The 19,933-nt window shown below is 40.1% G+C and overlaps 2 protein-coding genes across 17 annotated transcripts in view; one reads left to right on the plus strand and one right to left on the minus strand.

Annotated features, from left to right (window-relative positions):
* The window catches only part of LOC102902347 (synapsin-1-like), a 45,920-nt gene extending 39,257 nt beyond the window's left edge, over positions 1 to 6,663 (minus strand). The window contains exons 1-2 of the mRNA XM_045055105.1: positions 6,565 to 6,663; positions 1,333 to 2,156 (exon numbers count right to left, since the gene is read on the minus strand). Coding sequence (XP_044911040.1) covers positions 1,333 to 2,156; positions 6,565 to 6,663 — 923 coding nt within the window. The remainder of the gene's footprint in view (positions 1 to 1,332; positions 2,157 to 6,564) is intronic.
* ITSN2 (intersectin 2) overlaps positions 513 to 19,933 on the plus strand; it is a 148,033-nt gene continuing 128,612 nt past the window's right edge. For 8 of the 16 annotated variants that reach the window (XM_023252049.2, XM_023252053.2, XM_023252054.2 and 5 more), the window contains exon 1: positions 1,696 to 1,821. The gene's annotated coding sequence lies outside the window, so the exon portion shown is untranslated. Of the gene's footprint in view, positions 532 to 1,329; positions 1,470 to 1,695; positions 1,822 to 1,981; positions 2,116 to 2,140; positions 2,273 to 19,933 lie in introns of those variants that run through there. The other 8 variants (XM_023252050.2, XM_023252057.2, XM_023252051.2 and 5 more) reach the window with 5 other exon arrangements.

Below are 19,933 nucleotides of genomic sequence, written 5' to 3' on the forward strand. Positions count from 1 at the left end.
CCAGAAAACACAAATGGCATTGACCAAATGGTGGGAGGGATATAGAGACTGGCTATCTGCCTATCAAGAATTAAAAAAAAAAAAACAGGTTTCACACTAGGCCAAGTCTCTGGAGCATTATGTCGAGAAGGATTCAGAGGTTTAGACCCTTAAATATGGGCTCTGAAAGGGAGTACCACAATTAATTGGTGAGGTCTGCCATGAGAATGAGACCATATGCTCAAGAGTGTTGTCCTTAGCTTGGGTGGCCTATTTGCAGATTGACTGGTCCCCAGTAGATAAGAGACTTCCTGGACTAACACAAAGGAGTCAGGCCTCACTATGTCACTGAAGCACAGGACCTGTCTGTCAGGTCTTGGTCAGGTCCTAATCCGAAGAGTTAGGAAAAACACCGAGTGTGAGAGCGGGAAAAGCCTGTTTCTCATCACTGATGTTTGCTAAGTCCCTCACATGGGTTGGTTGGCCAGATAGGCCTAAGCTTTGGAGCCATCCCTCTCAGGCCAGCCTTGCCATCTTCACCTGCCCTAACAGGTAAGTAATGAAGCCATGGGATCATTTGATCTGCACAAATTTCTCCTTTATCTGCTTAAGTCCTGGGGCGGGGGGGGGGGGGGGGGGTGCGGAATATGAGTTTTGTACCTGGGACCAGCCCCACTCTGCCTCAAAAAGCCAAGAGAATTATTGGGTCTTGTAACCCCATTTTGTTACACCCATAGGAACAGTGACTCCTCCTCTAACCCCAGCTAACAGAAACCCTTTCTCTTGAAAGAATGCTGTGTTAAGGGCAAAGGTATATGGTAGTAACTTGAAGTCTGGTGTTTTGTGGGGACACCAGGGACCAGAAGGGTTGAGAAAAAGGTGATACTCTGATCTTCAGTTGTCAGGCAACTATAGCGTGGGGAAGAATGTTCAGACCTGCAGGTAGTGGAGTTTGGGCAGAGATGAACGTCTTCTTACTGCGCGTGAGAGTATACGGGGTAGTTGCTCTCCCAAGTGGAGGCAGGTGGGGAGGTCCCTACCTTGTCGGTCTTTGTCATGTGTTACAGAGGAGTGAGGAATGCTGAATGGATGACCATTGGGTATGGTCAGTTCTTCTGCTGGCTGTAACAGACCCATAAACAAGCGCAAGAACAGCCTCCTTCTCCTGCCCCAGATTCCCATTCTAGGAGAATCCCAGCTCAGATCAGCGCATTAACCCGAGAGAGGGACAAGACGCGGGAGAGCACCCCATGTGGGGTGCAACAGGCATGTGTCAGACTCGGCTAGGCCTTCCCTGAAACCCTGGGGGTTCTGCAGAGGCAGGAAACGCACCACCCAACCTCAACATGTCACCTCGGGGAGGAGGAGCCAGGTGGGCCGTCGCTGGTCCAGGAAGGGCTGCCGGGTCCCGGGGCTTCGGGGCCTCCCCGAGGGGAGAGCGGAAGTCTGGCACCAGGCCCGCGGGGTTCGGTGCCCCGGGACTCTTGGGGGTGAGGAGCCGCGCCCGGGCCAACTTCGGGTTCCCGACGGTGGGGGAGTCGGTGCCGGCCGCGGGCTGGCGGGCGGGCCGTCAGCCGCCCGGCCCGTCGCCTACCTCCCCGCCCCCCGGCTTCCTGCGGAGGCCGCGGCCGCCATGTTGTTGTGGGGCTGAGGCGGCGCCGCGAAGCCCGAGCGGCCGTGACACGCTGCGCAACAGGTTCGCTGTCGGCGGCCTGGCGACGAACCGGGCGGCGGCGGCGACTGCCGAGCAGGGTCTCCCGGCGTCCGCTCGCTCCCGCGCTGCGGGTGCCGAGGGGCACGGGGTCGCGCTGTGACGTACGGGAGGCGCGGCGGGGGCGCCAGGTGGGTGAAGCGACTGGCCGGGGCTGCGGCAGGGCGCGGGGCAGGTGCGGCCGCCACCGCGCTCGCCGCGGAGAGGCTCGGCGGGCCGGGCCGCAAGGCGGCTGCGCGCCCCCGCCGCCGCGGACGGGCCCTTGGGAGCCCGAGCTAGGCCCCTGGCGGGCTTGGCGGCGCCGGGCGGAAACCTCCGGCCCCGGTTCCTGCCCCAGCGGCGGGGCCAGGGAGGACGCCGAGGGGCCGGGGCTGGGCCGCCCCTTCCCATGCGGCCGAACCCCGGCCCCCAGCCTCTCCTGGCAGGTGCGGACGCCGCTCAGGGCCGGGGGTGGCGTGGCCCCTCGCTTTCAGGGTGCCGGCAGAAGGGGGTCCTTAGGGGTACCCTAAGGGAGCACCCCCCCCTTTTTTTTCCTCCCCGCAGAATTGGCTTTTCTTGGTAATGGCTGGTTCGGAATGTCAGGTGAGCCGCATCCCGGTGCGTCAAAGTAGTCCGAGTCACGAGAGGCCAGTGGGCGGATGCTCGGCGTCCACCGCTCGCGTTAAACCAAAGTTGGGGAATGTTACAATTTGACTTTAGCGTTATTGATTTCCAGGGTATACAAAAGCGCGGAGAGATGTAATCTCTCAGGCCATCGTAGTTTATTCCTAATTATTGTTGTTGCTGTGTTGTTGTTGTTGTTTTTAAAGATGCCTGCCTGTGCTTAGTGAATGTGTAAACCCAGGCGGAAACTGCAGATGGCTTTGCATTCTTTAAAAAGATGCTGTATTTGGGTGATTAATCATGCGCTTTGCCGTTGAATGATTGCCGATGGCAAGTATGCTTCATTTGAGACTTGAATTAATTATGAATTAGGAATATGTTTGATAGAGCCAACCAGTTTATTTTAGGAATTAAGGGTTACACAAACATGATTGCTTTCTTAAATGCTCTAGTTTGTTTTTTACTAGTGTTTACTTGCTTACCCAGAGATAGGCGAAGTGTGACTTGAAATTTTGTGTTGTTTTAGTCAGCTTAATTTAGGTGGCATAGACTCTGTAGGTTAAGCTTCTTAAGCCTCTTAAGAAAATTGCCTCTTTCCCTCTGCTTGTTTGCTATATTGTTAATCAGTGATAAAACCTAAACGCAGTCTATAAACATCACCTAAAACCTTTACATGAATTGATAATAATATCCCTCAAATTTTAAAGATAGTAGCAACTCTGTTCTGCATATCTTTAGGTTTCTTTGGCTGTGCCTATGATTCTCTAGTAATATCTCTCTCCTGTCCAGCTTTATTGAAATATGATTGACATATATCCCTTGTAATTTCAAAAGTGTAGAAGGTGCAAGTTGTTTTTAAAAGCTTAATTTAAGAACAAGCAATTTTGTATTTTTGGAAGGCATGGGAAAATGTGCATTATTGCTATTGTAATATTAATGAGCAGCAGAAGAGCTTGCATTTTTTAATGCTTTAATACATTTATTCCCTCCACTCACCTTTATAGTGAAAGGTAGAATTGTCTGACAAAACTTGACCTGTACTGAATTATTGAGCAGGGAGGTACTATTATTAGTTCAACAGATCTCAAGGCCAAAATCCTAGTCTCTTCTGAATATGAGGAAATGTGTTAGGCATGTTCTGGGATTGCAATTATAGTTATAAAAAATTGCATTTTTGCAAAAATAGAGTAGTATAAGGAACCTCTATACACCTATCACCCACACAGGAGTTTTCAGGATTTTCTTTATCCATCTCTTTTTCTTTCATACCTTAATTTTTGTTGTTGTTGTTATTTCATCCTACATATTTAACACATCTTTTTTTTAAAAAAGTGGAAGTTTTTTTCCATAACCTTAAGATTTCTATTTTTAATGTGTCTTTAATATCAAGTTTCACAAATTTCCATCTTTCTAGAAAGACAAAAAGAACATTTATTGGTCATCTCCTTCAACTACTTTCCTCAGTATTAAAATATATTTACTGCGGTTATCATTAATTGAACGCTTATTACTGGTAGGTCCTGTGCTGTTTTGCATAATCAGTTAAAGCATAATCAACAAAGATCCTATGAGTAGTTACTTTTTCTCCTATCAAGTAGATAGGTGAAATGCTAACCTGGAGGTTAACTGACCACCCTTAGTCTCTGAGCTAGTAAGTACAAGAGCCAGGTTTCAAACCAAGACCTTTTAACTTCAGCTCCTGTGCCTTTATCACTCCTCTTGATTCAGAAATTTAAAAAAAAAAAAAAAGTCATTTGGGCACTCAGTAAATATTTGTTGAGTAAATGAATGAAAGTACATGTTAATCCACTGGTAAGTAACTAGCATTTGTATGTACTATATTTACTTGTAAAGCAATTTGTGAACAAGTTCCAGAAATGATTCAGAATAAACTAATTATGTTACTAAATTATATCACTAAAACTTGTATTACTAAAAATGTGATATATTTATAACAGTGCATTGGTTTTTGGGTTTTTTTTTTTTTTTTTTTGGTATGCTGATTTTTTCAATACCTTATTTATGGAAAAATGTGTGGAACAACTGTTTTTAAAGAAAGACTAAGAAAAAGCAGGCTTTTTTTTTTTTGGCGTATTAGTTGTTAAAGTCAGGATTCCACGTGTGAAGTAGGAAAATAAGAATGTTTAGAATCTGTAAACGAGTAGGTCTAAAGATGAAGGTGCATCAGAAATGCTGTTGTTTTTTTCTTGAGTTCATTTTTTGCTTTGTATCCTCCTGTAACTATTGAACATAGTCACTGATGTTAGAGTCCTGTTGGGTGGATGTAGATGGTGCATATTTGTAGGTATTCTTTGAAAAGGGGGAACTGAACTGGTTTTAAAGGATCTTAAGGCAGAGAGGAAGTGGGGGAGGAGAGGAGGAAACTGAGCAGAAATAGGGCAGTGAATACATCACGAAATAAGGTATTTATACAACTGTAAGAGGGCAGCATATTTCATTTGCAAATAGTATTATTTTAAGAGTCACTTGAAAAATCATTTCACAGCTATATCAGGACACTGAATGATTTAGTTACTTGGGAAGCTATTCAGCAGTAGTTATGGGAGACATTTAGGAGATCTATTACCAGACAGTAGACATTTAACTTGTTTGATTTAAGCAACTCTTCTATGTTTTCTAGATTAGTTTCTTCACTAATGCATATTCATTTTAGAAAAAGTATATGTGGTTAATAAAAATTTCATTTATTTTCATTTTAACTATAGTAGATAAGATATAGGCTTTCAAGATGAAACCTCCTGCTCCTAACTCCCAACATGAAATACCTGTATGGTCTTGAGCAACTGATTTTAATTCTCTAAGCTTCTGTTTCTCATTTACAAAACGTACCTGTCTCATAGTGGTATTGTATGTAATAGAAAGTATTTAGCACAGTGACTAATTAGTATGGGTGCTCAATAAACATTACCATTATTCCAACTAGCTTCAGTGAGAAATTTCAAACTAGCTTAATCCTTTTTTTGTTTCTTTTTTGGTCTTTTTACCTAAATGACTGGAAAAGAAATTCTCTTTTTTGCACCTTAATTTTTAATCTTATCAAAACAATCCATGTAAGAAGTCTGGAAAACAGAAGAACTGACCCACAATCTCATCTCCCCCTAAAGAATCTGCCTCCCCCCGCCCCCCTTAAATTAGGGGTGGTGGGATGTAGCCTGAAGGAGGAAAGTGTCTGTATCTGCAAAAGAGACTACTGCTTTGGATTATCACTTCCAAGTCTTTGAATCCAGGTGGTTAAACAACTTATGCTTTTCAGCGTGAGGAGCGCTTGACTAGTATGAGGTTGACAATGGGAAAGAATAGTCAAGAATGGTGGGCAGTTGGGGTGCCTTTGTGGCTCCATAGGTTAAGCGTCCGACTTTGGCTCAGTTTATGATCTCAATGGTTTGTGGGTTCAAGCCCCACGTCAGGCTCTGTGCTGACAGCTCGGAACCTGCTTTCTGTGTCTCCCTCTCTCTTCCCCTCTCCCACTCATGCTCTCTGTCTCTCAAAAATAAATAAAACATTAAAAATAAAAATATTAATAAAAAAGAATGGTGGGCAGTGGCAAACTATAGAGTCCATGTAGATAAACCCTAGCAGGGTTTTCTCTGACAGGAGGACACTGTTAACTGCTGCTTTATCATTTTCTTTTTGCTTAAACACATTGGCATGAATTTCACATGTGTAGCATTTGGTGATTTTACTTTTTGGTGGACATGAAATACATTTTCGTAAGTATAAGTGAGAAATTCAAGACTCATGAAATTTGCAGAGAATGATGTGGACTGAGATGCACGTGTAACACGCATTTTCTAACTTTGTGGTAAGTCCTGAAAACCTGAATGGTAGAAGAGAAGTCATGGTTTAATTTCCACTTAACCTTCTTTCACTGTGAGCATTTTAGGCTTCTCCTCTGCTAATGTTCCAGTGAAATGCTTATAAATTGATGTTGTCCTGCTGCAGAGACAGCCTGTATTGGAAGGCTTTCCCTGTCCACCTCTCCTTCCTTCTAATGTGTGGTCCTCATTCTGTGATTCTGACTTGGAGTTTTTGGCTCCTTCAGGATCTAGAGAACAGAATCACTTGTATGATTGAGATGTTAAGAGCCGTTTAGACTAGATACAGATAACCCCAACCTTTTTCTGAACGTTACTCTCCCGTACCTGGGTTTATAGTCTTTGTAGGTGGTAATCTCATCTTGATAAAGTACATGCTGTAGCTCCCTCTTAAATACATCTTTGTTATCGCTTTCTACATTAGGTTGACTTTACCTCATCTTTGTCTTTCTGGGGGCTTCGGTGGGGGAAAAATGCCTTTTCCCTCTGTTTTCTGTCATCTGCTTTAACTTTTTCTTTGTTCTTAACAACCATCTTTCATTCTAAAAATTAAACCCAACAGAAGTTACTGCTCATTCATGGTACCAAATTCCTCTAACAAATATTGTGTGCGTACAGGCCAGGAACTGCCCAAGCATTGAGCATGTAAGCAGTTGACAGAATATACAAAAATCCCTGCCCTTATGCTGCTTATATTCAAGAAGAAAGAGGAGAGACAATCAACTGTCTAGAAGTTAGAATTTGCCAGGTGCTGTGGAGAAAAAGTAAGGCAGGAAATGGGAGTAGGGAATGTGTAGGTAGTTGGGTGGGGGGTAATTGAGAGAAGTAAATTTGCCTTTTTCAAGGTTATTATTAAAAAATGAAAGACCTGGGAAAAGATTATTGTTTGTGCTTTATGTGTTAACTTATATTTCACGTATTGTATTTAGCAAAATTTATTTAAGGCTTTTTTAACGTTTATTCATTTTTGAGAGATGGAGAAATGAGTGGGGGAGGGGCAGAAAGAGAGGGAGACACAGAATCCCAAGCAGGCTCCAGGCTCTGAGCTGTCAGCACAAACCTCGTCACGGGGCTTGAACCCACGGACTGCAACATCATGACCTGAGCTGAAGTTGAACGCTTAACCAACTGAGCCACCCAGGTACCCCTGTCATTTTAATATAACTATTGGGTTTGTACCCAGCAGATCCCTGAATATTTCTATGTTCTAATAACTTAAAGGCAGACAAACAAACCTCAGATACAACATGACTAGAGCAGAGATTTATCAAATATTTGGAATAGATACCTTAATTTTACTTTTCCTAAAAGCACTATATTGTGTTTGTTTTTAAACCCTATAGGCTTTCTGTTTATACCATTTTTATTGTGATGAGTAATACATGTTCTTTTGGAAAATTCGAAAGCAACAGGGGAAATTGAAAGAAGAAAATAGTCACTGAGAATCATATTACCCAGAGAAATGGTCTCTCTTAATACTTTGGTAGATATCCTTCTAGAAATTTGTCTTTGCAAAAAATGGAATTATATACTGTGGTGTGTTTCCTGCTTTTTCGCTTACTAACATTTATCAAAAAATAGTTCTATTTTATTGCATACTTATCTACAGCATAATTTTCTTGGCTAAATAATACTGCTTTGCTACTATAGAATGTTAACAACGTCTGACATTTACTGAGCATTTACTGTTTTCTAGTTACTTTTGAGACACTTGATGTATTTTTTTATTCACTTAGTCTTCAGCCTCTCCATAAAAGCTATTCTATTATTACTTATTTTGCAGTTGAGAAGATTGAACAAGGACAGGTTTAGTAATTTTACCAAGATCTCACAGCTAATGTGCTCATATTATCCTCTCATATTGGTTCTGTAACTTTAAAGTAGTTTGTATTTTTTAAATTTAAGTTTTATTATTTGTTTGTAAAAATTTACTTAAGTAGGCTCCACACCCAGTGTGGGGCTTAAACTCACGACCCTGAGATCAAGAGTTGCAGGCTCCCCATAAAAAAAGGTGGGGAGGTGCCTGGGTGGCTTAGTCGTCAGGTCATGGCTCAGGTCATGATCTCATGGCTTGTGAGTTGGAGCCCTGCTTTGGGCTCTGTGCTAGCAGCTCAGAGCCTGGAGCCTGCTTCAGATTCTGTGTTTCCCCCTCTCTCTGCCCCTCCCCTGCTCATGCTCTCTCTCTTAAACATTAAAAAAAAAAAAGGTGGGGTGGGTGCCTGGGTGGCTCAGTTGGTTGAGCATCCGACTTCAGCTCAGGTCCTGATCCCACAGTTTGTGGGTTTGAGCCTTGCATGGGACTCTGAGCTGACGGTGCAGAGCCTGCTTAGGATCTCTCTTGCTCCTCTCTCTCCGCCCCTCTCCCCACTCATGCTTTCTCTCTCTCTTTCTCTCTCAAAAATAAATAAACTTAAAAAAAAAAAAAAAAAAACAGAGTTGCAGGCTTTACTGACTGAGCCAGTCAGGCAACCCTATATTTTTAAATTGTGCCACAGTTAACATATCTGTGTTCACATCTATGATTATTTCCTTAGAATAAATTGCTAGTAGTTGTAGTAGTCGTAGTCACGGATCAAAAGGTATGGACACTTCCTATGGCCCATGTAAAAGCATTGCCAAGTTGTCTTCTAGAAAAACTTGTCAGTACCGAAGTGTTCTCCTACCAGTGAAACTGATCCTGTTTCCCATATCGTCAGAAAGATTGGCTTCTTTTTTTTAATCTCCTAATTTGATAAAGACCACCTTGTTTTTCTTTCTCTATTTTTGAAGGCATATTTTTAAAGATTTTACTTTTAGAAATATTTACCTCTGCTCTTTCTCACTTCTTTGGCATTTTCATCGCTTGGTTATTTTTAAGTATTCTATATATTTTAAGAATAGTAACTCTTTGCCATATAGTTATAGTTTTTTTTTTCCGAGTTTCTTTCTTAGTTTTGTTTATGGATTTTTATCAACGATAATAGCTAACGTTTATATAGGACTTCTCATATATAACACTATTCTAATTTCATTATATTTACTCCCTTATTTAATTTTTACAGCATTCCTATGGGGTAGGTGCTATTATTAGCCTCATGTATGAAGTCCTATGACATTGTCTTTTAATTCTCAGCTTTTTTCCCCTGTGTGTCTTTGCCTGTTTCTGTTCCTAATTCGTAAAAAATCTGTTTCTAGCCTATTGGGTAATACCTATTGATTAGTTCACATTACTCAGTTGAGGAGTCATTTCCTCTGAGATTACTCATCTAACAATTTTCTGGTTCCCTAAAGCAAAGTTAGGTGCTCATCTTTTGTCCTTTCTTTAGTACCTATATGGAATTCTAAGTTTTGGCCTTTTCCTTTTGTGTATACCCTGCTCTTTTTTTTTTTTTTTTTAACGTTTAATTATTTTGAGAGAGTGCACATGTACGTGTAGGGGAGGGGCAGAGAGAGAGAGGGAAAGAGAGGATCCCAAGCAGGCTCCACACTCTGCACAGAGCCTGATGTGGGGCTCAGTCTTGTGGCCGGGAGATCATGACCTGAGCCAAAATCAAGAATCGGGGGCTTAACTGACTGAGCCACCCAGGCACCTCTATTCCCTGCTGTTATACATCTTATCCAAGTGCTATACATCTGATGACTTGGTAAATATTTGTGAATTTGGATTAAAGGTGCTTATGGTGATGTTGTTGATATCAGGAAGGGAATCAAGTATATAAAATAGAGAAACTTACATGGAGAAAGTAGCATTGGAACTGGGCTTTCAGTGAGAAAGGGGGGAAAGAGAGGGAGGGGCCCAGAGACAAATTGAATGAAAACAGGCTTGGAAGTTTCCCATTCTGGGAACAGCAAGTTACTTACAGGATTATTAACCTTGCCTCTGGGAAAGCCTGATAAAATAAATAACTCTTTCACCCCAGTGTACCTTTTCTGGTGTTCAGAGTATTTGAATCTTCCTTCTAGATCTCTTCTCTAAAACAAGGCTCAGTTTTTCTTCTGACTTCCCCCTTTTTTCCAGTGTAATGGGGGAAGTTGGAGGGTCCTGATGTAATCTTGGTAAGATTTTGAAATGTCCTGGGAAGTTTGGTGAACTGGTGGGGTAGGCCCACTGGCAGCCTCTGCCAGAAGTCAGAGCCTTAGGAGAAAGAGCAAACCCTGAAGACTTGGGGTTCTAGTTACACCTCTCTCTGGCTATTGGTGCATTTGATTAGATCTCACTTCCTTTTCTCTCCAGCATTCATTATGTTTCTGTTCTAGTTTTGTTAAGAGGCATTTTTCTCTAAATTTACTAGTTTAATTTTGAAGTATACTGACTGCTTGTCTCTGAGTTATATTAACAATGTAACCTGCCATTTAATGAAAATATTTTTCCAAATTCTTTTACTTTTTCACCTTAACATTATTTCTCATTATGTAACTTAAACATATATTTACTGTGGAAATAATATGTACTGATTGAAGAAACTTTGTAGAATAGGAAAAAAAACAAGTAGGAGAAAAAGTCATTCCAAGTCCAGCAACCAATAACAACCACATTTTGGTGTTTCCTATGCACCGTATCTTTTCTTTTTTGTGTTTTTAGATATATATTATTGTGCATGTTTTATAATACAGCCTGGTAGTTGAGTATAACATGGCTTTTGCTGAGTGAGTTTTAGTTCCAGCTTGGCTTTTTACTAACTTTGTGAATGTAAGTTTCGAAAAGACTTGGTTTTCTCTTCCTTAAAAAAAGTGGAGATTTAATAATAATACTTATCCATAGCATTGTTATGAGGATGAAGAGATAATGTATGTTTAGTGTGACCATCTCATAATAAATTCTTTCTATATGGTAACAATAATAATCAAGCCTGTCTTTTGCTTAGGTCAGTCAGGACTGCTGCCCTTGGCTATGCTTGGAGGGAAGGGGGCATGTCAGGGGCACTGTACCTCTCTTTTCTGAAATAATTAAAATTCAATTTCAAAATTCTTTTTTTTTTTTTTTTAACATTCTCAAGGGACCTATGAAAATGTTTACAATAAGGCCTTCTTTAAAGTGTAATTTATCTGGGGCCAGCCCCATAATTGGTGAGTGGCCTTGAGCCTCAGACCCTTCTAGGATGGCCCTGATAATGATGATGTCAGTGATAACACACAGAAACCTGAGTGTCAGGCTTGGAATTTGGGAAGTATGCAGTGATTGTTGGCTGCTATTATTTTCATAATGATACACATTTATATCATAAATTTTAATTATAAGAATGTAAGCCGTTTCCAGGTTATCATATGGTCTAGCCAAACTTGTGTTTTTAAAAATAGGTTTATTGAGGGGTGCTTGGGTGGCTCCGTCGGTTGAGTGTCTTCACTCTTGATTTCAGCTCAGGTCATGATCTCATAGTTCATGAGTTTAAGCCCCATAGCAGGTTCTGAGCTCATAGCACAGAGCCTGCTTGGAATTCTCTCTCTCTGCCCCTCTTCCATTCTTGCTGTCTCTCAAAATAAATAAATAAACTTAAAACAATCGGTTTATTGAGATATAATTTACAGGTCACAATGAATTTGATTTAAGTAGCAGCATAATACTTGATTTGCCCCACTGTGGGGCACTCAGGTTATTTCCAGGTTTTTTTCTATAATAACTAATAATTGCAGTGAACATCTTCACATTTACCCCATTTATCATCGTTTTCTTATGACAGATTCCCAGAAGTGAAATTACTGGTTTATTGGATATGAACAGTGGTAGGGTTCTTGCTGTTCTCAAAGTGCCTTCTGAAGAGCAATACCAGTTTGCACCCCCATTAGTTATGTCTGCAGCACTCATTCCCCTCACCTTTGCTGGCCTCGAGTATTAGCCATGTTTCTTTAAAAAAAAAAAAAAAAAAGTTTAGGGGGCTCCTGGGTGGCTCAGTCGGCTGGGCTTCCGGCTTCGGCTCAGGTCATGATCTCAGGGTTTGTGGGTTTGTGAGTTCGAGCCCTGCATCGGGCTCTGTACTGACAGCTCAGAGCCTGGAGCCTGCTTTGGATTCTGTGTCTCTCTCTCAGAAATAAATAAACATTAAAAAAAAAATAAATAAATAAATAAAATAAGTTTATTGGAAGAAGCAATTTAATTTGCATTTCCTTGATTATTTGTGACATTGACATTCATTAGTTTCATTTCCCCTTTTGAAAACTGTCTTTTTTTTTTTTTTAACTTTCTGTAATATATTTATTTTTTATAATTTACATCCAAGTTAGCACATGGTGCAGCAGTGATTTCAGGAGTAGATTCCTTAATGGCCCTTACCCATTTAGCCCATCCCTCCTCCCACAACCCCTCCAGCAACACTCAAGTTTGTTCTCTGTGTTTAATAATCTCTTTATGTTTTGTCCCCCTCCCTGTTTTTATATTGTTTTTGCTTCCCTTTCCTTATGTTCATCTGTTTTGTCTCTTAAAGTCCTCATATGAGTGAAGTCATATGACATTTGTCTTTCTCTGACTAATTTTGCTTAGCAGAATACCCTCTAGTTCCATCCACGTAGTTGCAAATGGCAAGATTTCATTCCTTTTGATTGCCGAGTAATATTCCATTGTGTGTGTGTGTGTGTGTGTGTGTGTGTATGTGTGTGTGTATATATATATATATATATACTGTGTATGTATGTATATATATACATACTGTGTGTATATGTGTACATACACAGTATGTATATATACACATACATACATGTATATACTATGTATGTATATGTATACCACATCTTTGTTTTGTTTATTCATTTTTTTTTAACGTTTATTTATTTTTGAGACAGAGAGAGACACAGCATGAACGGGGGAGGGGCAGAGAGAGAGGGAAACACTGAATCGGAAGCAGGCTCCAGGCTCTGAGCCATCAGCCCGGAGCCCGACGCGGGGCTCGAACTCGCGGACCGCGAGATCGTGACCTGAGCCGAAGTCGGACGGCTTAACCGACTGAGCCACCCAGGCGCCCCTGTTTATTCATTTTTGAGAGAGAGACACACACAATGTGAGTGGGGGGGTGCGGAGAGAGAGACGCAGAATCCAAAGCAGGCTGCAGGCTCTGAGCTGTCATCACAGAACCCGACACAGGGGTCTAACTCACCAACTGTGAGGTCACAACCTGAGCTGAAGTCGGACACTCAACCGACTGAGCCATCCAGGTGTGCCTTACCACATCTTCTTTTCCATTCATCCGTTGATGGATGTTTGGGCTCTTTCCATACTTCGACTATTGTTGATACTGCTGCTATAAACATTGGGGTACATGTGTCCCTTCGAAACAGCATACCTGAATCCCTTGCATAAATACCTAGCAGTGCAGTTGCTGGGTTTTAGGGTAGTTCTATTTTTGTTTGAGGAACCTCCATAATGCTTTCCAGGGTGGCTGCACCAGTTTGCATTCCCACCAGCAATGCAGAAGAGATCCTCTTTCTCCACATCCTCGCCAACATCTGTTGTTGCCTGAGTTGTTAACGTTAGCCATTCTGACAGGTGTGAGGTGGTATCTCATTGTGGTTTTGATTTGTATTTCCCTCATGATGAGTAATGTTGAGCATTTTTTCATGTGTCAATTGGCCATCTGGATGTCTTCTTTGGAGAAGTCTATTCACGTCTTTTGCCCATTTCTTCACTGGATTATTTGTTTTTTGGGTGTTGATGGAAAACTGTCTTTTTGAGGTCTTAATGTTTTCTTTATCTGCTTTAATAGTTCTCTGTACATTAAAAATATTGACTTGGAACACCTGGGTGGCTCAGTTGGCTAAACGTCCGACTTCGGCTCAGGTCATGATCTCACAGTTCGTGGGTTCGAGCCCCGTGTTAGGCTCTGTGCTGACAGCTCAGAGCCTGGAGCCTGGTTCAGATTCTGTGATTCCCTCTCTCTCTGCCTCTCCCCTGCTCACACTCTCTCTCTTTCAAAAATAAATAAACGTTAAAAAAAAAGGTTTTTAAATATTGACTATACTTGTGGTTTTTCCTCATTTTCCCCATTTACCTTTTAATTTTGTTTTCAGCAAAAATTTAACATATTTATATAGATGTGAATGGCTTCAGAACTTAGAAAGTTATCTTTGTTTCAGAGAGGTAATATTTTACTTGAAGGTGAAGCATCTATATGAATGTTTTCCCTCTATACTTCTTATTCAAGACAAGTAAATAGTTTTGTTTTCATATTTAGTCCTGATAGGAGACTGAAGAGAACAGACCTAATAGCCAGCTCCCCCACCTTCCCCTCATAGCAATGCAGGCTGAGTCACAAGCTAATCTTAGGTGTTTTTTTTCCCCTCTGTGTGGGTGAATTATCTTGTTCAAAGTTGTTGACTAGTTCTTCTAGAATTGATTTAATTTAAATCTGCAATATTATTGGAATAGTAACTACTTCAGTATTACTTTACCATTTCTGTTCTTTTATACCTGCTCGGTTTAATGGTTGATTCTTTGTAGGCTAAACTTAACATTTATAAAAGGTCAGACTTATAATTTATATTTAAACATCTTAAACTGAGGTTGCCAAGTTGCAGAACTAGAACTAGTAATAAGTTTTTATAGAAAAGTTAATCTTTGAAGCTTTTAAGTCTCAACATGCTTTGTGAATTTGGGGCCCTAAGCCTTTAGGTAGAAATAATAGTAACCTTTTTCTCAGATATTGATTAAAGTGAGAAAAATATGTCCTTCTTATTAGTAATTGGTGACTTTAGTTTCTTGTACCTGTTCAGTGAAATTAAGATAAATACTGTGTAGGAATGCAAGCTGGTGCAGCCACTCTGGAAAACAGTATGGAGGTTCCTCAAAAAAACAAAAATAGAACTACCCTATGACCCAGCAATTGCACTACTAGGCATTTATCTGAGGGATACAGGTGTGCTATTTCAAAAGGACCACATGCGTCCCCATGTTTTATATTTTATAGCAGCACTATCAACAATAGCCAAAGTATGGAAAGAGCCCAAATGTCCATCAGTGGATAAATGGATAAGGAAGATGTGGTATATATATGATAGAGTATTACTTGGCAATCAAAAAGAATGAAATCTTGCCATTTGCAACTATGTGGATGTAACTGGAGGGTATTATGCTAAGTGAAATTAGAGAAAGACAAAATTCATATGACTTCACTCATATGAGGACTTTAAGAGACAAAACAGATGAACATAAGGGAAGGGAAACAAAAATAATGTAAAAACAGGGAGGGGGACAAAACAGAAGAGACTCATAAATATGGAGAACAGGGGATTACGGGAGGGGTTGTGGGAGGGGTATGGGCTAAATGGGTAAGGGGCACTAAGGAATCTACTCCTGAAATCATTTTGCACTATATGGTAACTAATTTGGATGTAAATTTAAAAAAATAAAAAATAAAACAGGTTAATAAAAAAAAAATCTAAAACTGTCCTAAAATTAAAAAAAAAAAAAAAAGATAAATACTGTGTTACAGAGAACAAACTCGGGGTTGCTGAAAGGGTGTTGGGTGGAGGGAAGGGCTAAAGGGGTGAAAGGGCATTAAGGAGGACACTTGTTGGGATAAGCACTGGGTGTGATATGTAAGTGATGAATTGCTAAATTCTCCTGAAATAATTATTACGCTATATGTTAACTAACTTGGATTTAAAATAAATAAATAAATAAATTGACCTAAAAAAAAAGGAAATGAAGCCACTAACTCGAAAAGATATACATACCCTATGTTTATTGTAGCATTATTTATAATAGCCAAAAAATGGAAGCAAGCCAGTGGCCATGAGTGGATAAATGGATAAAGAAACTGTGGTACGTAACATGTTGGAGAGGATTCAGAGAAAGGGGAACACTTTTGCACTGTTGGTGGGAATGCAAACTGGTGCAGCTACTCTGGAAAACAATATGGAGGCTCCTCAAAAAATGAAAAATAGAATTACCCTACTACCTAGCAATTGCACTGCTAGGTGTTTTATATAAATGGGAACATAAAATATGCATGGTCTTTTGTGATTGGTTCCTTTTACAACCATAATGTTTTTAAGGTGCATCTTTGTTATGGCATATACGAATAGTTCATTCCTTTTTATGACCAAATATTCCATTGTATGGATATACCACATTTTGTTTATCCATTCGTCAGTGGTTGGACACTTGGGTTGTTTCCACTTTTTGGCTACTATGAATAATATTGCTGTGAGCATCTGTATACAGACTTTAGTGTGGACATAGGTTTATGTTTTCATTTCTCTTGGGTTCATACCTAGGGGTGGAATTGCTAAGTTATGTGGTAGTCTATGCTTAACATTTTGAGGAAATGCCAAATTGTTTTCCAAAGCAGCTGAATCATTTTACATTCCCACCAGCAGTGTGTGAAGGATCCAATTTAGGAGATTAGATTTTATGCTACTGATGAGTTATGCTACAGAATCACAGTGGGAAAATGGCTGAAAATGTTTGGATCAGATTGCTGCTTCTCCAGTATGGTTCAAGACACATGCTGGGGCAGAAGGCTTTTCCTGATAAATGAAACTAACATGCAAGTTAGTTCCTCATTTCTTAGGAGCTATTGTTTTTTCATGTCCATTGTCTTCGATTTTTGTATATCAGTATGGACTACTTACTGATAATCTGAGTTAGTAACGATTACTGAAATTTAGTGTTCATAAACTACAATTAACCAATCTGTAGAGCTTACTGAGGGCTCAAATTTAGTTTAGCTATACAATGCTTTGGCAGCATTGAAAAATTCCTACTGTGCACACCCACACTTAGATTTTCAGTGCATCATGGGTATTGTCTTGAGTTTGATGTGGTTTAAGTTGCTATTCTTGAATTAACTGTAATTAATTATGGAATTGGGGCATCTAGACAGCTCAGTCGGTTAAGTGTCTGACTCTTGATTTCAGCTCAGGTTATGGGATCAAGCCCCATGTCCAGCTCTGTGCTAGCAGTGCAGATCCTGCTTGGGACCCCCCCACCCCTCTCCTGCTCATGTGTGCACACGCGTGCACTCTCTCAAATAAATAAATGTTAAAAAAATTATAGAATCAGTGTTAGATTTAGTTTTGTTTCTTATTTATTTATTTATTTGTTTATTTGTTTTTGAGAGCGTGGGCAGGGTAGGGGCAGAGAGAGGAGAGAGAAAATCCCAAGTAGACTCTGTGCTGTTAGCACAGAGCCCCACATGGGGCTCAAACCCACGAACCTGTGAGATCATGACCTGAGCTGAAATCAAGAGTTGGATGCTTAACCAACGTAGCCACCCAGGCACCCCAATTTTGTTGCCCATTTTGCTCTTGTGTAACTGTTGCGTTGTATAATTCTTCATCATGAAGTTTTTTTTCTACTGAAAAATGGGAGCAGGGTGTTAGATTGGGTCTCTTGTCCCACTTAGGTGGGCCATGGTTAGAATAGAGAATGAATGGAATATAAAATAGAAGGATTCTTTCACAGTCTAATATTGTATACATTTTTTAAAATGGGAATTCATGTATTTATAATTAAGGGGCTTAACTATGAAATACACGAATCCTCTGTAAGTTCACACTTTGGCTTTAGAGGTCTGAAACTTTTGGAATTGTATGCCACATTTTGTGCATTTGCGTTTTTTCCAGAAAGAGCAACGATAGGTTTGCCAGTTTAAAAAAAATTTTTTTTAATATTCATTTATTTTTGAGAGAGAGTATGTGAACAGTGGAGGGGCAGATAGAGAGGAAGACACAGAATCTGAAGCAGGCTTTAGCACAGAGCCTGACATGGGGCTCCAAATCAGGAACCATGAGATCATGACCCGAGCCAAAGTTGGACATTTAACCGACAGAGCCACCCAGGTGCCCCATTGCCAGACTTTTTTTTTTTTTTTTTTTTAAGTCCATGACTCTTCAGAATTGAGATTGGTGAAGAGAATTTGTAAATTTGTGATTTTGAAGTATTTGGGGGAAGTAAGGCCTTGTTTTGCTTAGGTGTTATTGCTCAGAGATATTTTCTGGATACACTGTTGGTTTTAGTATGACTATTTCCATGTAAGAGTATCTCTGTTTTGTTATTTTGTGGTAGTTTTTCTCCCTTCAGAACTTGGAGTTTGCTTTTAAAATCCTTGTTCCACATTTATTATTTTATATTTGCTTTCTCAGTAAATTAGGACGTTCTATTTTAGAGTATTCTTTTTGCTGCAGTCATAGCATACTTTCCAGTAATTGAAACGTATTGATATTTAAAAAAAAAACTTTAAACTGATAGAATTAGGAAAATGGATGAATGCTTTTGTATCCACTGGCTACTAGTTTCATTTTCTTTCCTCTGCTCTCTTGTTCTGTTTGTGTTTTGGTTGACATTGGAAACTACCATTCACAGGTAGAAGCTATTCCCACACAGGACCTTCTGGGGTGTGGCATTGGTTTTGGATGCCAGTCTCTTTAGGCCTCTGCAGTAGGCTGTGTCTGGAGGAGTGTACTTTCCTTTGTAGTTTTTAGCACTAGATGTATCATGGCTGGGTTTGAGAGGAGATTGGTAATTTTAGTTAATTGTTTTTGGTAAAACAGACTTGTTGCGTAATATTTTTTATAATAGACTAAAATATAGACAAGAGCAAGGCTCTGGGTTATATTTGCTATTGTGTTAAAAAAGCGTGCAAAAGTATATTTGATGTTTGGTGCCTGGCACAGAGCTTCTAAAACCTTTGGAATTTCCTGAGTGATGAGTGTCTTTTATTCATAATAAACCCCTTCTCATCACACCTGAGGTATGCTACCTCAGAGGTAACTTAGAGTGGTAACCCTAGATAGCCTTAGGATGAGGCTGGACAACCAGAAAGACCAAGAGATTAGAGGGTTGGAACTTTTCCCCCTACCCACTGACCTCTAGGAAGAGGAGGTGGGCACTGGAGATTGAGCTGTACAAAAACTCGAGAACAGTGATTTCAGAGAGCTTCCAGGTTCGTAAAGGCGCTGAGGTGTTGGGAGGGTGACATGCCCAGAGAGGGCATGGAAGCTCCATGCCCTGCCCCCCAGACCTTGCCCAATGTGTCTCTTCCATTTGGCTATTCCTGAATTTTAATCCTTTATATCAAAACAATAAACACAACTTTTTTTTTTTAAGTAAACACAAATTAACTCTTTCTGAGTTCTGTGAACTTTTCTAGCAAATTGTCAAATCCAGGGAGGGGATCATGGGAACCCCTGGTTTATGCCAGCTGGTCAGAAGACGGCCCAGGACTTGTGACCAGTGTCTGAAGTGGAGGCAGTCTTGCAGGACTGAGGCCTTAACGTGTGAGGATTGCGTAACTCTAGATAGTATCAGAATTGAATGGAATTGTTGGACACCCAGTTGGTGTCAGAGAATTGGAGAATTGGTTGGTGTCAGAGAAAAAAACTCCTTAGAAGGCATTGCTAACTTTTGAAAGACAAGTTGTAAATTTACCATGACTTCTTTGAATTACTAAGGTCATAATATTTGTCTGTTTTTAATTGCTTGACCTTTTGGTATATGTGGTTCCTATGAGATTAAAAAAAATAGCAACAACAACAAAACTTGAAAAGTAGAGAAAAGAAAATTCTTTACAGTCTTTCAGCCTAAGTCAACTACTTTTAGCATATTAATGCTTTTGAATCAGAATATATATGTATACATATATATATATATATATACACCTATGTAATTTTTACATAATTAGAATCACTATAGATTTTTGTCTGTTTATTACCTGGAAGATATTTTTTCTGTGTTACTCCATAATTTTCATAAGTATTAATGGCTGTGTTGTTTTTATTTAGTAAATAGACTCTGTTTACTACCCATACTCCTGTTTTCACATGTTTGGTTTGTTCAAGTTTTTGCTATTACAAACAAAACCGTGATAAACGTTATTTGGTGAATATATATTAAACA

Source organism: Felis catus, chromosome A3, assembly GCF_018350175.1.
Source record: "Felis catus isolate Fca126 chromosome A3, F.catus_Fca126_mat1.0, whole genome shotgun sequence".
Lineage (NCBI taxonomy): Eukaryota > Metazoa > Chordata > Mammalia > Carnivora > Felidae > Felis > Felis catus.